Source organism: Emydura macquarii, unplaced genomic scaffold (genome assembly GCF_026122565.2).
Source record: "Emydura macquarii macquarii isolate MOO-44397 ecotype Brisbane River unplaced genomic scaffold, CSIRO-AGI_Emac_v2 contig_2432, whole genome shotgun sequence".
In the NCBI taxonomy this organism is placed as follows: domain Eukaryota; kingdom Metazoa; phylum Chordata; order Testudines; family Chelidae; genus Emydura; species Emydura macquarii.
The window spans coordinates 3,482,195-3,498,930 of NW_027132569.1; the positions used below are offsets into that span (position 1 = coordinate 3,482,195).

At 42.4% G+C, this 16,736-nt stretch overlaps 1 protein-coding gene across 3 annotated transcripts in view; it reads right to left on the minus strand.

Moving 5' to 3' along the window:
* Positions 1–16,736, minus strand: part of ELMO1 (engulfment and cell motility 1) — a 434,299-nt gene that overhangs the window by 119,995 nt on the left and 297,568 nt on the right. For all 3 annotated transcript variants that reach the window (XM_067562514.1, XM_067562513.1, XM_067562515.1), the window contains one exon: positions 7,095–7,231. In XM_067562514.1, coding sequence (XP_067418615.1) covers positions 7,095–7,231 — 137 coding nt within the window. The remainder of the gene's footprint in view (positions 1–7,094; positions 7,232–16,736) is intronic.

Genomic DNA, 16,736 nt, shown 5'->3' on the forward strand with positions numbered 1-16,736 from the left:
GTTTCTTATGTGTGTGCCTGCAATATGTCTCATATAATTTATGTACATTCTTAACAATCTCATAATTTATCAATTTAGGCTCCAATCCTGCATTGGGCTCTAGTACCGTATACTGCTGTTGGCAGTGTTGTTGCCCAATAAAGTAAGCGGGACACCGCCCAGGTCCACAGGTCTAGGGCCTTATTGTGGTTTGCCTACCAGCAATCGCTAGGAAGATATATCGGTCTTGCACAGTAACTTAAAGTAACAGTTTTAATTGAATTTAGCAAAGTTAATAGCATGCAGCTTTATTTGGCAATAAAAATAAAGCTTCAGTATCTGAGAAGGATGACCTCAAATGACTAACTGCTAAAGTGTGTTAATTATATTTCTGTAATGAGATAAAACCTGGAGAATAAGTGGCATCTTAACTCCTTAGTTTAAAAAAAAAAAAAAAAAAGCCACGGGTTTAGTAATTTATTAGATTTCCTCCTGCAACAGTTGCTTCAGTCAAAGCAGCAGATGTAAGGACTTTAAAAGCTTTGGATTTTGGTGGTCCATGGCTCTATCTTGGGACGGCCATTCTGTCAGCCTTGTTGAAATGATGCAGTCTACACCTTCGTTGCCATTAGAAAATCTTAATTCTGGGTACACTAAAGCAGATTTACTCCTTAGAGCTGTGCTCTGAATTTTCATGACTGTGCCTGGTTGCTGTGGTTTCTGCAAGACTGAGATTTTTTATAAATGTAAACGGATTGAGAACCATTTGAGCTCAACTGTATTGTAAATCCTGAGTCTTTCTGGACATACAAGTCGAACATGAATCTGCCAAAAAGCCTTAAGTAGGGCAGTCTGATGGATGAATGTGCATGCAAGGCAACCAGACAGGTCCCTCTGAAATGCTGAATGTTTGAGTTGCTGCAAATGATTACAATAGTTTAATACTTTGAGACAATGTTTATTCTTAAGAATAAAAATAGTTTATTTATAGCCTGACCAGATTTTCAGGGTGAAAAACCAGGAATCTTGTCCTGAGGGAGGAAAGTTCACAGGGTGTGTCTTTAGAGGGAATGAGGGAGATTGGAACAGGAAATTTTGGCATGCTAGTCACAGTTGGGTCAGGGGCCACCTGTATTTGGTGGAGGAGCAGCTGAGTTACATTTAAGATCCTTGTACCTAGCAAACTCTCCTCCTCGCTAGGGAGTGACTGCAAAGCTCCTCTCTGCAGCCCTTCTCCTAGCACCAACTTACTCTCTTTATAGGCCTAGCCCAACTCCTCCTCCAGCTGGGCTTCATTAGCTGTTAGGCCTTAACTGTCGCTGGCTCTTCTCCAGGTGCAGCCTCTAAGGCCTATTTTATCTGTTCAAGCTTGTATGGGTTGAACACCCCATCACAGACAAAATATCATTTTCTATAAAACCTGAAAAGGACATTCGTGGCTTTCAGGGCCTCAGGGTTACCCTATGATCTTATAAAACCTGAAATTATGTTGCCCATTAACTTTAAGGAAGAGTAGAGTGTGAATATGGTGGCCAAGTTAGTAAATGTTTCTCTTTCTCTGGAAATAGGACAGGGTGCATCAAATTCTTTATTATTATTATTTTAGATAGTAGGCAGGGTGGGGGCAAATTGTTTTGCAGGTGTAGCAAGACATGCAGAGGCTGGCCTGGCAATTATTAAAAAATAATTCATGTGAACTTTGTGCTTCTAAAGCACACCAGACTGAAAACCCTGGAGACTGAAGTATTCTTTTAGACCACAGAACAAATATACACTAGCAAGCATCACCCGTGATAGGGACAAAATGCATCCTCGTCTCTGGCTACATTTTCACTGCAAAAATAGGTGTGTTTACATAGAGATAGCTAGTTCAAGATAGTTATATTCATGTAAAATCCAAGTGGAGACAAGGCATAAGTAGCTATTTGAGGTCACCAGTGTACTCTCCACCTACAGTTTAATTCAACTAGCTACAACAGCAAGGTAAAAACTAGCTGTGCCTTGTCTCCAGTAGGCTTTTACTTTGAGGCAGCTATCTTGAATTTGCTTTGTTGATGTAAAAACACCTCTGATGAGGCAGGCAACAAAGAGCCAATCAGCACAAACTGTTGTGGTGTGGTGGGTTTATGTGATCACCAAACACCTTTCACATAGGCTGTCAAACAGCCATCTGACATTAACAACATTTAGTCCTTACTGGGCTAGATTTAAACCTGCACCCTACTGCTGAAAGTGTCTATATTCCATTACCAATCCCCTGGACTAATTCAGTGCCCCCAAGTTCACCCACATTAATCTCTGACTTGGCAATAAAACTGAGACACAACCTTTCCATGTACCAAGATACAACATGTATGAATAATGTACAGCTCGGAAAGAATTATATTCACCAGGCACAAACCATGTTTCATTTTTACAAACTACAGCTGATGACATAGCATGTTAAAGGCACTTGGATCACCTGTGCACTCCAAAAAACAAACAGGCTTCAGGTAAAGTGGAGTTGTTTCCATTTGTGTGTCTATCTAACTGCATTTTAATTTTTCTACAATACCCACTTATATGAATACAGTAAGCCTTAAAGTCTGTCATAAAGGCACAATATAAGTTCAGCTGCCTGACTGAATTATTCTATACAGACTTCTACCGATATATTAAGAGTCTGAAAAAAGGTTATAATTATGATAACTTTCTTCTTTAAGATATGAAGGACATTAGAGTCTCTTTCTAATGCATGCATGGTCTTTCTAATGTAATAGCCAGGGCTGACAAGAGGTTTAATGAGGGAGAGTTTAAAAGAAAAAGCATGAGATCTTACATATCTCTTTGAAACATACAATAGAATTCTTCAAACTGGATTCTGCTTTTAAAAAATGCTTTAAAATTAATGAACAGTGATGGAATCTCCCCAGAATGGTGTGTAGTGGCTGGATTTGACCACTGAAATAAAGTCTTTATCTATGGTTTACTGAAAGAATAAGATAAGGAACCAAAGGGGAAGTAGTGGGGAGTTCCCAAAGATTTGACTTCTGGCAATATAAACCTCTCTATGGTGTGAGAGGTGGGGAATAAGTCTCCAAATGTGCACACAAGCTCCTACAGGTTGTAAAATCTCTTAATACCTCTAGAATATCCAATTTACTTTGATTAATCAAAATTAAATTAAACGAGCTCTCCCTTCTTCATTATAATTAAAGACCACAGGGAGGCTAAGACTGGTGAGGGGACTGTGACCACCCGGTCCAACAGGTTTCTGCTCGGCACATATACCGAGGCCAACCATGCCTGAAGCGGTCTGAGCCTCAGGCGAGCTAGTCTCACTACATATGTGCAGGCTGCCATGTGGCCTAACAGTTGTAGGCAGTGCCTGGCTGTTGTCGTGGGGCTTTGGTGCAGCTGGGAGATGATAGAGATCATCGCCTCGAAACGTGGCTGAGGCAGGAAGGCTCTGGCCTGGGGAAGCGTCCAGGGTGGCCCCAATTAATTCTATGCGTTGCACTGGGGTTACTGTGGACTTCTTCTCATTTATGAGCAGTCCCAGCCTGCTGCACATGGAGCAAGTGAGGGGGTAGATGTAAACTGTAGCGCATAGCCCCCTGAGACTATCCCAAGGATCCAAAAGTCTGAAGTGATCTTTGCTCATTTGGGATAGAAGGGTCTTAACCTGTTTAAGAAGGGGCGGGGCGGATTCAGGAGAGCAGTAGGGGGGCCACCCTCGGGCGCACTATCAGAACTGTCTCCTCTGCTTGCCCAACCTCCTGGGAAGCCCTTGCTGGGGGGCTGATTTCTCCTTCTAAACCCCCTATTCCTGTCCCTGTTTCTATAGGGTTGAAAAGGCCTGGGTGGAGGCCTTGGCTGCTGCTGCACCTGGGGCCGTGAATGACGCCTAGAAGCCTGGGGCGTGTACAGGCCTAGGGAGCGAAGTGTGGCCCTGAAGTCCTTCAGACCGTGCAGCTTCGCATCGGTCTGGTCGGAGAATAGGGCCAACCCATCGAAGGGAAGGTCCTGGATCAATTGCTGCACCTCCTGGGACAGGCCCGAGGATTGCAGCCACGAGCACCTTCTCATGGAGATGGCGGAGGCTATGGCCCTGCCCGCCAAGTCAGCAGCGTCACAGGATGTCTGGAGCGCTGCCCTAGCCACTGTGATTCCCTCCTCCACGATGGTGTTAAAGTCTGCGGCCTCGTCCTGGGAAAGGGCCTCAGCGAACCGCCTGAGGGAGTCTCACAAGTTGAAGTTATTTCTACCCAGGAGGGCCTGATGGTTGGAAATCCTGAACTGCAGGCTTGCTGTGGAATAAACCTTTCTCCCAAACAAGTCCAGCTTTTTGTTGTCTTTGTTCTTGGGCGTGGACCCTGGCTGACCTTGCCTGTCTCGCTGGTTAGCTGCATCTACCACCAGGGGCAGGGTGAGTGAACAGATACTCATACCCTTCGGCCGGGACACAATACTTTCTCTCGGCCACCTTTGACGTAGGGGCGACTGAGGAAGGGGTTTTGCCACAGGACTTTTACAATTTTAAGGAGCCTTTCGTGGACTGGGAGGGCCACTCTCGCTGGGGCAGCCACCGCCAGCACATTAAAGAGGCTATCTTCGGCCTCTTCTAACTCTATCACCTCCAGCCCCACGTTGGAGGCCACCCTCTTGAGCAGCTCCTGGTGTGTCCTGAAATCCTCCAGTGCCACCAAGTGATCCCGGGAGACTGCCTCATCCAGTGAGGAGGAAGAGGACTGCTGAGGCACGTCCTGCAGGTGCACCCCTCCTGGCCTCAGTGCAGGCGAACTCCTTGGTGCCAGGCTCTCCGATGGCGACCGGGTTCTGCGCCGCCACGGTGTGGGCTAACTCCTCGGTGCCGGGGAACTGGGACAGGAGCTGTCCATGCGCTGCCTGGCAGACCCTGACCGGTGCCGCCGCCTAGCCTGCGCTGCCTCCAGTGCCAGGGATCGATGTTGGCACCAAGAGGGTAACTCCGCGTCCTGAGTCGAAGCAAGCTGGCTCAATGATGGCAACCTGGAGCGACTGCTGGGGGAGCGTCTCTGCTCTACCCCTGGTGACTGTCTGGCGGGAGATCTTCCTCCCCGTACCGGGGATCTCCACCTCCCTTCAGGGGGACCCAACGCGGATTTCCCCCGTGACACCGGCCCCTTCTCCCTCAGTGGAGGGGGGGGGGTGCGGAGGTGACATAGGCAAGGCCAACAAGGCTCTTGCTGCCTGAAAAGCCTGCGACATCGGCAGGGGCACTCTCCCACTTCGAGGAGCCAGGGGAGGCTTCCTGACCAGAGATGCAGGCACTCGACGGGCTGGGTCCAGTGCATCTCCGTACTCGACCCTGCCCGTACCGATGGCGTAGGGGAGCATCCACGCTCCATGTGCTGCTTCTTCCTCTTTGGTACCTGTGATCTTGCACAGTGCCAAGTCGAGGCCGGTGCCGGTGGTGCACTCGGCACTGAGGTCACACTCGGTGCCGAAGTGGAGTGGGCCAGCTCAGATGCCGGGCAGAGCATTGCCTCCATCAGCAGGGCTTTTTTACTGGATTTCTCGGTCTTTCTGAGTCCTCGGTTTAAAAGCCCTGCAGATCTTACACTTACCTTTCCTGTGTGCCGCCCCCAAGCACTTAAGGCAGCGGTCGTGGGTGTCGCTAAGCAGGAAGGCCTTCCCCAAGGAGGCACACGGCTTGAATCCTGGCGACCGGGGCATAGCCAGCCTCCCTAAGTCCCCGCAGGGACTTGCCTTATCTCTAACTACTCTTTTTAACAACACTTAACAACTACTTAACTAACTAAACCTAACTTAGAATATCAAACAAGTCCAAACAAGGGGAATAGTACTTGCTGAGAGCAAGGCTAGTTCCAGCAACCATTACGGGCAGAAAGAAGGAACTGAGGGGGCATAGGGCCGGCAGTGCCTAATATACCACAGCATTTGTGCGGGGCTTCAGGGGGTGACGGAGCCGGCCCTCTGGGTTCTGCTAAGGGGAAAAAAAAATTCCAGGAACTGTGCACAGAGGCATGCACATACCTACAGTGGAATGGACATGAGCAAGCACTCGAAGAAGAACTGTTGGCATCTTTACCCGTGATTTAAATTTTCATGCTAACGAGTGAATTGTCTTGCTGATGCATTTTTGTGAAGTAAATAACTGTACCTCTTGGCCAGTCAGTTACAGAAGTGTATTAAGAAAATCCCACACAAGAACTATGTGCTTTTCTATGGGCATCCCTTCTTCCTCTTGCCACAGTGCTACCTGTGCTACCAGTGCTACCTCTTGCCTTGGCAGCTACCTGTATCTAAAAGATGTAAATGAAGGCCAATCCACATTGTGTCCTGAAGATCCACCACTACTTTGTTGTTTCCTCATTTGAGCATCCAACCCTCTTTCAGCCACATTTCAGTTTGGCATTAATCATGAAGCATCCAAGTCTGATGCCAATAAGACTCTGTATATTGAACACTGGAACTGTTAGAGGCTCCAGGATTCATTTTCCATCAACTTCTCCATTCCCACCCTTGGGCAAGAGTATCAAGAGCCAGTCAAACGGGCCAGAAAGGATGAGGGGACCTGCTAGCAAATCTGGCTGGAGTATAGAATTCCAGATGTCAATGTTCAAATCTCCTCTAATAAATCTTAGCATTGCAAGCTTTGTTATTTCAAATTGCAGCTGTTGACATGCACAATACTTAAAATGGCAGCACAATCATGTCCACTCTTGAATATTTGACCACTTCAGCACTCAGGTTATCTAAATGAAATGAAAGGATGCACGGAATTATCACTGTTGTGCTCTCCCAGCATTATTTACCACCTTGAGGGCTGCAGCACTTCATAATGGTATTAACAACATAAAAAGGCAAAGATTTTTCCTCAAGCCAGGTTTTATCACATTTATCTATAGAGTCTGCTGTGTAACACAACTGAAAAAGTTCTAAAAGCTTCCATAGACCCTCCCATCCACTGCTCTTTGGTTTCTCAGCATTGAACATTGACATGTAAGGAATTTACACAGGTGAAACCCACAAGAAGTAAGTGGAAGAGGGAGAGGGTAAATCCCTTGTGCCTCAGTTAAGAGCTCACATCCATGTCTTAGAATTCTACCAACTTATTTCCCCTCTCTTGCCTTGTTGAAGTCTTCAGAGGTTGCCCTCATTTCCTTCCACGTCTTATTCAACAGCTGGATGCAGATGCAGAAGAACTCCTCAAATGATCTGTCGTGCGTGAAGAACATGGGGTGGAAATCATTGCAGGTCTCACTGGCTAAGGACATAAGAGAAGGAGAAAATAAAATATTAACAGGAAGGACACAAACTGGGGAAAAAAAACATCTGGAATATACAATAATTCCCAGGAACTGTATTTCTAACCAGGATAGAGGTGTAAACACACCACATTGGAAAGCCAGCGAGGGCAAATAGCTGCTTGCCTGGATGGTCTCTCAGAGGTGACAGGAAGTTTTGTTTGTGCTGAGCTTTACCGTCCAGGTTACGTTGAAGAAAGGCATAGACAAAACTCCAAGCCTAGTCATCAAAAGAAGAACCTATCCTACTGTTAGCAATATGTACACCAAAGCTATGTTACAGAGAACTGAACACTGAGCCCAAGCAGTCAGAGGATAGAAAATCAATGTATGATCAAATAACAAGCTCTGCTAGCAGTAGCAGATAAAGTCCCATTTTCTACGGCAGTGTGCCACAGGTATCAGAGAAAGCGATTTTCTATGTGAAAATGTAGAGATGATTAAATGTACACAAATAAAACAAATAAAATGGAATCCTATTCCACTCATTGACATAAAAACTTTTTAAGGAAGAAACTGAATACAAACTCTCTCTGTGCAATTCTGCCTCTTCAGCCCTAAAATCAAGCATACGTTTTGAAAACAAAAGAAAAAAATAGAGAAGAGAAGGGCTGTGAGACAAAAAAGGAAGAATATATTCTGCCAAAAGTGGTTGTTTTCTTCTGTGGGCCTTATTGAGTTATGGCCGGATTTTCAGAATCTGAGGGCAAAATGGAGGGCAATGGGAGCTGCTGGGTGTTGAAAACCTGGCCACTGGTGGACAAATTACCTCACAGGACATTTTACCACATACACTGCTGCAACTGACACAGCTCCCTCACCATGCTGCTGGCCAGCATTACAAAAACTATCAGGTAGTCTGAGCCCATCCTTGATACATCCATCCTTCATCTCAATTAACCTTAGCTTTCCTCCACATCAACAGCCTTCTAACCTTCCTCATTAGCAACTCACAAACTCTTACGACATCATCCTCACCTACCATCGGGAACACATGAGTAGTTCCTAGCGCAGCATCCTATGTGACATACTACTGGAACAGTAACATGATGTACCCTTCGGGCAAACTGCTTCCCAGCCTGTGCTCCCACACATGCTTCATTATCCTCAATAACCTCTTCCTTCTGAATAAATGGGCCAGATTAGACATGAAAACTCTTTGGGGGTATCCCAACAGAACTAACTTACTGAGAGATACCCAATGATAATTAACACATGCTGCTTCTCTTGGGCCTGGCTCCTTCCATCCCCCTCTTGGTAGTGATGGCTTTTTTAGAAACCTGTCTCTCTATTCGGTATGTTTAATTACCTCTGCCATGGCAGTTGCTGCTGCTACAAGAGCACATGGTGCATAGAATCACTTAATGCCTCAAACAAAATGGGTCTCTGATCTTTCCTGAGGTGCAACATTCCAATTATGAGGCAAAACTCTGAAGCTTAATCGTACATATGAGGCTTAATTGTAATGTCAGATTAAAATCTAATCAATTTCTCGGCGATGGAGCTAGGGTCAGAGTTAATTTAGGAATTCAGTTCTCATTCCAATCAAATGAAATCCCTTCATTTCCAAGGCTGTGTAGTCAATGGGGGATTGGTCGAGGCAGCATTTATGAGTCAGGCCTGAATCCCTTTAAAAAAAAAAAAAAAATGCCAGCGGCCTGGTTTTCAGAGTAACTTCAGCTTCCTGTCATTTCAACTGGAGTCATGAGTACCCAGCATTTCTAATTATCAAGCCTTCAGCCTGTAATAATAGCAGTGGCACAACAGAAGAGATTCTCAGAGATGCCTGTCCTTAAGTCATAAAATATTATAATAATGAGGAGAAATAAAATAATGTCAGGCATAAGAATGTAGCCTGTACCTTGGCTGAATAAATCAGAGCATGAAATAAGGTAGTAACCGAGAGGTGTGCTGGCCTCCCTCTGATCATTCTCAGAGCCCAAGAAAACCACAATTCCTTTTTGTAACAAATCAATAAATCAAAATTAATGGGAAGTTTATGGATTCTCAGAAACTTGAGCATCAATTCCCACCCAATAATAAGTACCAAGCCGTATTCTTATTTGATTGTTTAAAAAAAAAAAAAAATCAGGGGAGCCAAATGTTTTTCTAACTAATCAACAGACTGCAGCTTATCTACAACTTTTCAACCTAGAGAAAGAGTAAAAATAACTCCTCTCAGCTCAAATGGGGCAGCTTATGTCAACCAGAAGACCAGAACCAACAGGTTTTACATCATGCTATCAATCCCAACTACCCAGGCTCAAAATTCAGAAATGCACTGTGAAGAGGTGCTGAACCTCAACTTTTCCATAGACATCCAGATGTTAGAAAAAATTCCATGCTTAATTTCAGTGACACTTTTGTTTGGAAAATGCATGGAAAATTTTCCAGTTTCATGGAAGAGCCTTGAATCAAATATTATTATTAATATCATGGTAGTGTCTAAAGGCTCCAACCAAAATCACAGCCCATTTTGCTAAATGCCGTATAAGTGCACAGTAAAAGAGAATCCATACCCCAAAGAGCTTACAACCTAAGCGGACAAGACAGACAGCAGATGGGAGAAAGGAAACATCATTATCCCCATTGCACAGATGGAGAACTGAGGCACAGAGAGATTATGTGAGTTGCTCAAAGTCACAGAACAGGGTATTTGTGGCAGAAGCAGAAACTCTACCCATATCTCGAGTCCTGGGCTGAGTGTCTTCACCACAAGACCATCTTTTCTCTCTAAGGAGTGGGTGAATTTAAGGTGCATTCAGTATTACCACGTAATATTTTGCACAGCTCTAGAGACAAGTTAAAACTGTGGTTCATTCTCAGACCAATTTGGGGAACATTGCATGGAGCCTACTTGCAATATTTCTGACCCTAACCACAGTACTGTCAAACACATTTTGACTAGCCAAATGCATTACTAAAGAAAAACACACAAACATATGGCTACAGCTCAGGGACTTAAATCATAATGGTTACTTATCCTTGTTGAATGTTAATATTATCATCAGCCTTATGATGTTTCTCTGAGACCTCCTTTGAAAGACAAATCAGAAGGAAAGTCTGGTCTATATAAATCAGGCTAAGAATTTGTTAATTCTCTTTTCCTAGCAAAATTCTTATACCTATTTCTGGGAGCTGAAGCTTTGTGTGTCACCTAATGGGATTCAAGTAGTCTTTCAAACTTCTAGTTCCTCTCTGAGTGTGACTTGAGGAAAGGAAGTACTGCTAATTTACTGATCAGAAATGGCATTTGGGAAAACACAGCTAATTTCTGGAAGGTAATATTTTTAAGCATGCTTTTTCAGAAATTCACCCAAATAAATGTTGGATGTCTGCTCAAATTTTAAATAGATTCGTTATGTTACCATTTGTTGTCTCTTTCTGGGAAGAAAACAACAATAGGAAAAATGGGGGAGTGGGGGAAATCACTCATCCCCGCCTCATTTCTGGAACCCTCTTCTTGTCAAAGAAATAAATAAAATCAGAGCAGGATTCTTCCTGATAGCGCTAAGAATAGGTTGATATCTGCATGTTCACATCCTCCTTTTCTTGGATGATAGTGTTTACAATATGTTCTGGTAAGTGTCTGACAAGGAGAACAACACAGATTTAAACTTCAAAGTGGGTACAGATTGCCAGAAGTTCTGCATCCAAGACAGTTCTTGGAAAGGATGAATGAGCCAATCTAATGGGCTGGTGTGTCAGCTTCTCACAACTCCCAAGCGTGAATCTAAGGCTGCTAGTTCAACAAAAGATGATACTGGTGTTGGACTGATATATGTAAGTTATATCAGTGTTTCCCAATTAAATTTGGCCGTGGAACTCTTTTTAACTTCTGCGGGGCCATGCAATACCCTCCGCTGAAAAATCCGGGACATCTTCCCCTTTTTGGCGGCGCGCGCCGTCAGCTGTTTTCGGCGGCGCTGTCAGCTGTTCAGTGGCACGTGCTGTCAGCTGTTTTCGGCGGCGCGATTTCAGCAGCTTTCTGTGGCACGGTTTCCATTTTTCACGGAACCCTGAAATTCATCTCGCGGAACCCCAGGGTTCCACGGAACACCAATTGAGAAACACTGAGTTATATGGTTACCACTTAAACATAGTTTTTGAAATTTTTCTGGTCTTTTCAAAAAAAATTCCCAGCATCCTTCCACCTTCAAAAAAACCACCAGAAGTTTTTAATTATTATTTTTAGCCAAACAGAAAAGTAATAGAAAGAAAAAGAAAAACAAAGAAAAAAGCAGACAATGGCAGAGCAGCATAGCTTAGTGATAGGGCACTGGATTCACAATGACAAGACCTAAGTTCTACTCCTGGTACTGCTGCTGGCTTGCTGAGGGACCTTGAGCAAGTCACTTTCCTTTGCTCTGTGCCTCAATTTCCCCACTTTATAATGGGGATAATGATAGTCACTTCCTTTGTACAGCTCTTTGAGATCTACAAATCGGGAAAAATGCTATATAAAAGACAGATATTGATATTACTACGACTGCTACTACAACATGAAAAACTAGCTTTAAAAATGAGAAACATAGATGTAGCGAAATCAGATCATGATTCTGGGGGACCAATTTGGGACATCTTTAAGAAGGGGCCTGTTTTTCAGAAGGCAGTTGTTAGCACATTCAAAAGAGGCCAGATTATCTGAAAGTTCTTAGCAACCACCCTTTGAGGCTCCTCAAGTTGGAAAGCCAAAACTACTACTTATTTATGAAAATCTTGGCCAATTTCTAGTGGAGCCATAAAACTCAACAAGACCGAAGAGAATGAATAACCATGAAGCATGCAGTATTCCTTTAGTATAATAAATAATATAGTGGAGTGAAAGTTGCAAGGGGAGGAGAAGATCTGAGAATATTTGTTAATTTAAAAACTATTTCACTTCAGTTGTACTCATACACCTTCTGTGATTGATTTCTGTGAAAATTTCAGTGGTAGTTTTACTCACACAAACACTTGCCATAAGATAATGTTAAATTTACACATTCAGTGCACAGCATGGGGATAGATATCTCAAAATCCTCACAGAGGGACAATTAAACAACAGAGGCAATTAAACAAGCTAGACAAAGAGCTGACTGCACCCGTAACAGCTAGGATCACATTCACACCCCACTGCTATTGTAAATGGAGGGAGAGTGAAAATTAAATTTAAATTCTGCATCCAAGCAATGAATTGCACATTTCTAATTTTACAAGGAATGGTACATGAGACAGTCTGTATCCCCTATGACCATATCCTTTTACAGAACTATGATATATTTTATACAAAGTATGCCTTGAGAGGTATCTTTTGAAAACTTGTAATTTGCTAATCATTATTGTCCTGGTAAAATATGTGTGGCAACATCACATGTAAAGTTATAAGATTCCTGTGTATGGAACTACTAAGACATGTTCCAAGTCTGGGTGAGCAGCAACAAGCCAGTTCCCCAGAGACAAAAGACTAACCGATGCATCAAGCAGGTGTCAACAAAATCGAACAGAGCATCATCTGGTTAAGCGACCATTCTTTGGCAGGAAAGACCTGGGAAAAATCTACATCTTGACAAAGAAACAACTTGGGTTTCTCATCCACATGGACTTTCTGTCTCCTGAATCTCAGTTGGAGATGATTCTCAAAGAAGAGAAAGAGCTATAAGAAAGGGGAGCGATGCCTCCCTTTCGCTCTACTCACGGCATCGACAACACTTGAAGAACAAAGGAAGCAGCACTGGACTGGGGGAGGGATCCTGACTGAAAGAAATCAGCCAGTAAGACTACTGAAATATGTGATGAGAGATACTTTGCTTTGAAGTCACTTAGCTTGTTAAGTTAGGCATTAGTTGTGTTTTACTTTTATTTTGTTTGTAACCATTTCTGACTTTTATGCCTCATTACTTGTCACTTAAAATCTATCTTTTGTAGCTCAAACTTTTAAAATTGTTTTACCTAAACAGCGTGTTTGGATTGAAGTACTTTGTAAAACTCCATTTGGGATAACAGGATTTGTGCATATCATTTTCTATTAATAAAATAATGGACTTTATATGTGTCTGTATTGTCTAGGACAGAGAGCCGTGCAGTACAAAACATTCATTTCTGGGAAAAGTCTGAGACTGGTAATTTGCTGGTGTTGCTCTGCAGTGTAATTCATGAGTAGCTGGCATTCATATAATATAATGGAGTAATTTACATGCTGGAGGCTGTGTGTGAGCAGACCAGGAGTGGTAGCTCTCATAGCAACACAGTGTAAAAGGAATTCCAGGTTGAATAACTGATGGGACACAGCAGTTCATCAGTCCAGACTATAGCCTGGGTAATGCCACAGTACCTTAGACAAAAAGGAAAAGGTTGGAAATTTTATAAAATGTCATAATCCAATTTATCTGCAGCCTCTCCATGCACTGCTATCCTCCCTGAAATATTCAAAGCCAGAGAGTTTCTTCTAGCTTTTCTCTTGATGTTAACGGTTATAAGCCATCGTATCAGGAATGCAAAATAATACTATACGATTAATCACATGTAAAAACTCATCTTGGATGGTAATATGCACAATCAGTCCACAAAATAAAATTTTCTTCAAATTTTATTGAGTAAATTTGGATAATGACTACATTTGATAAAACTGCTATATGATTGCAGATATTCCAACAGCAGAGAGAGGCTAAATTAATCAAATAAATGATTCACTCAACCATATAAATAGGATCACTTGACATTAATGTTATCACACTTAAAAGGGGAGAGAGAGATACCTTTTATAAAAAGTCATTCTCTGCTCATTCCAAACAACTCATAAGGTTTATCAGAAAAATACACTGAACTTTCCACCAAGATTTTGAAAACAGTGAAGACTTTGAGCTGGATAACTGCTTTGAGAAAAGTCTCTACAATCATCAATACTTAACTCTTATAATGTATTTTTCATCCAGAGATCTCAAAAAGTTTACAAAGGAGATAAGTATAATTATCCCCATGTTGCAGATTTATAGAGTGCTTAGAAAATGACTAGGACCCATAGAATGTCTTCCTTTAACCTCTTTTAGGACTTATCTACATGGTGAGGTAATGTGCTCTATAGGGGTGTGATTTCTAAAGTGCACTAATGTGCTACACATTAATTGGGCTGGGTAAACCCTGCTGGTGCACTTTAATGTAGTTCTGTTTAAAACAGTACTATGTTAACGCATACTTGGGAACCTTCAGCGTGCATTAGCATGGTTTACAGGGACCAATTATTATGCAACACATTAGTGTGCTTTAGAAATCACACCCCATATAGCACATTACCCCAAATGAGCCAACCGCTTTCTGTCTTCTCTTAGTTTCTCTATGCATAAAACGGAGAGAATATTTTGGCTTAATTGATGTTTGTCAAGTGCTGCAAGATCCATGGGCAACATATACAGTATATGCACTCAGCATGGTTTCCTAAATAATATTTCCAATAATAAAAGACAACCTGAAGAGCAACTATATCTCATTAGTTCTCTCAGGAGAAAGTAGTAGTGTAGTTTTTGCTTCTCCTTGAAAATGAGATATAGCAAAAATAACTACTGCCACGACCATTTTTTTTACCCACAATATCAAAAATTCTCTCAATACACACAGTATGTAAGAAAAAGTGTGCTTAATACAGCAGAAATATTGCAATTTGTCAAGTTATCTGCGCTGCTGGTTCCTATAGTCTACAGACAGTAATTTTGAAGTAAATCTTTTGCTACCTTTCTGTCACAGGATAGGAAAACAATGTAATTTAAGGCTAGGAAAGAGCATTTTGACAAGACTACAACAGCAATGCAATAATCAAGTAGTAAAATTGGGTAATTTCCTTTCCATTGGAAAATACTGCTTAGAAGGTTCAAGTGCCATTAGAACAGAAGCCACTGAACTTTTTCTGAGAAATGTGCAGCAGAAGATAAGAACACTTCAGCTACAAAACACAGAGCAAAATATTATAGACAGATAAGTTGCTTTTGTTAAGTCCAAGTCAAGAAATAATTTGCTGAGAATTTTTTCTGTGGTATGAAGAAAAAGGATAAAATGTCTCAATGAACTAGCTTTCAATACTGTAGATATGGGGCCAACGTCACAGCTGATGTAAGAAGATACATTCCATTGGTGTCAGCAAAGATGCACTGTTTTACATCACCAATGAATTTGGCCCATTGTTTCAAATTCTGAGATGCAAAGTTTGACAATTGAAGTTCAAACACCACTAGAAAAGAACAGAAGGTTTAAACTCCAAAAAGAAGCAGTTAAACTAACTGACTGCATATTATATCATTATACAATAAAAATATATCAGGTAAGGTGCTTTATGGAGACTTGTAATGTTCTGAACCTGACAGTCTTTATGACAGATGTATATAGCCTGTGGTTATGAATTTTTGTATTTCAGTATATAGAAAACTCTGCTCTCAGCAGGGTGGTGAGCAGTCAAGCAGGTTTACACAAAACCAGCTTCAAGTAACTATCTATTGTCCAGCCCAGGAAAAAACAATGATGGATCACTAGAGTTAAGGGAAAGACATTGAGACAACTGAAATGGAAAAGAACATCCAGGCTTTCAAGTCAAGAGAGAATTTCCCTATGCCGAATAAATGAGAGTCACCATGGACTAAGGGTTTGTCTACAATGCAAGTAAAAACATGAGGCTGGCTCATACCAGTTAACTCCAGCTGCAAGATTCAGGCTAAGGGACTGTTTAATTGTGGTGTAGACATTCAGGCTCAGGATGGAGCCTAGGCTCTAGGACCCTGCGAGGTGGGAGGGTCCCAGAGCTCAGGCTATAGCCTGAGCACGAACATCTTTATTACATATGAATAGCCATACTGGGTCAGACCAGTGGTGCATCTAGTCCAGTATCCTGTCTTCCAACAGTGGCCAATGCCAGGTGCTTCAGAAAGAATGAACAGAACAGAATAGGCAATCATTGAGCGAGCCGTCTCCTGTTATCCACTCCCAGTCATTGGCACTCAGAAGGTAGGGACACCCAGAGCATGGAGTCGCATCCCTGACCATCTTGGCTAATGGCATTGATGGACCTATCCTCCATGAACTTATCTAATTCTTTTTTGAACCTGTTATAGTTTTGGCCTCCACAACATCCTCTGGCAGTGGAGCTCCACAGGTTGACTCTGCATTGTGTGAAGAAGTACTTCCTTATGTTTGTTTGAAACCTACTGCCTATTAATTTCATTTGGTGACCACTGATTCTTATGTTATCTGAAGAAGAAAATAACACTTCCTTATTTACTTTCTCCACACCAGTGATGGTTTTATATACCTCTATCATATCTCCCCTTAGTCATCTCTTTTCCAAACTGAAAAATCCCAGATTTTTTAATCTCTCCTCATATGAAAGCTGTTCTATACCCTTAATAATTTTCTTGCCCTTCTCTGTACCTTTTCCAATTCTAATATATCTTTTTTTGTGATGGGGCAACCAGAATTGCACGTAGTACTCAAGGTGTGGGTCTA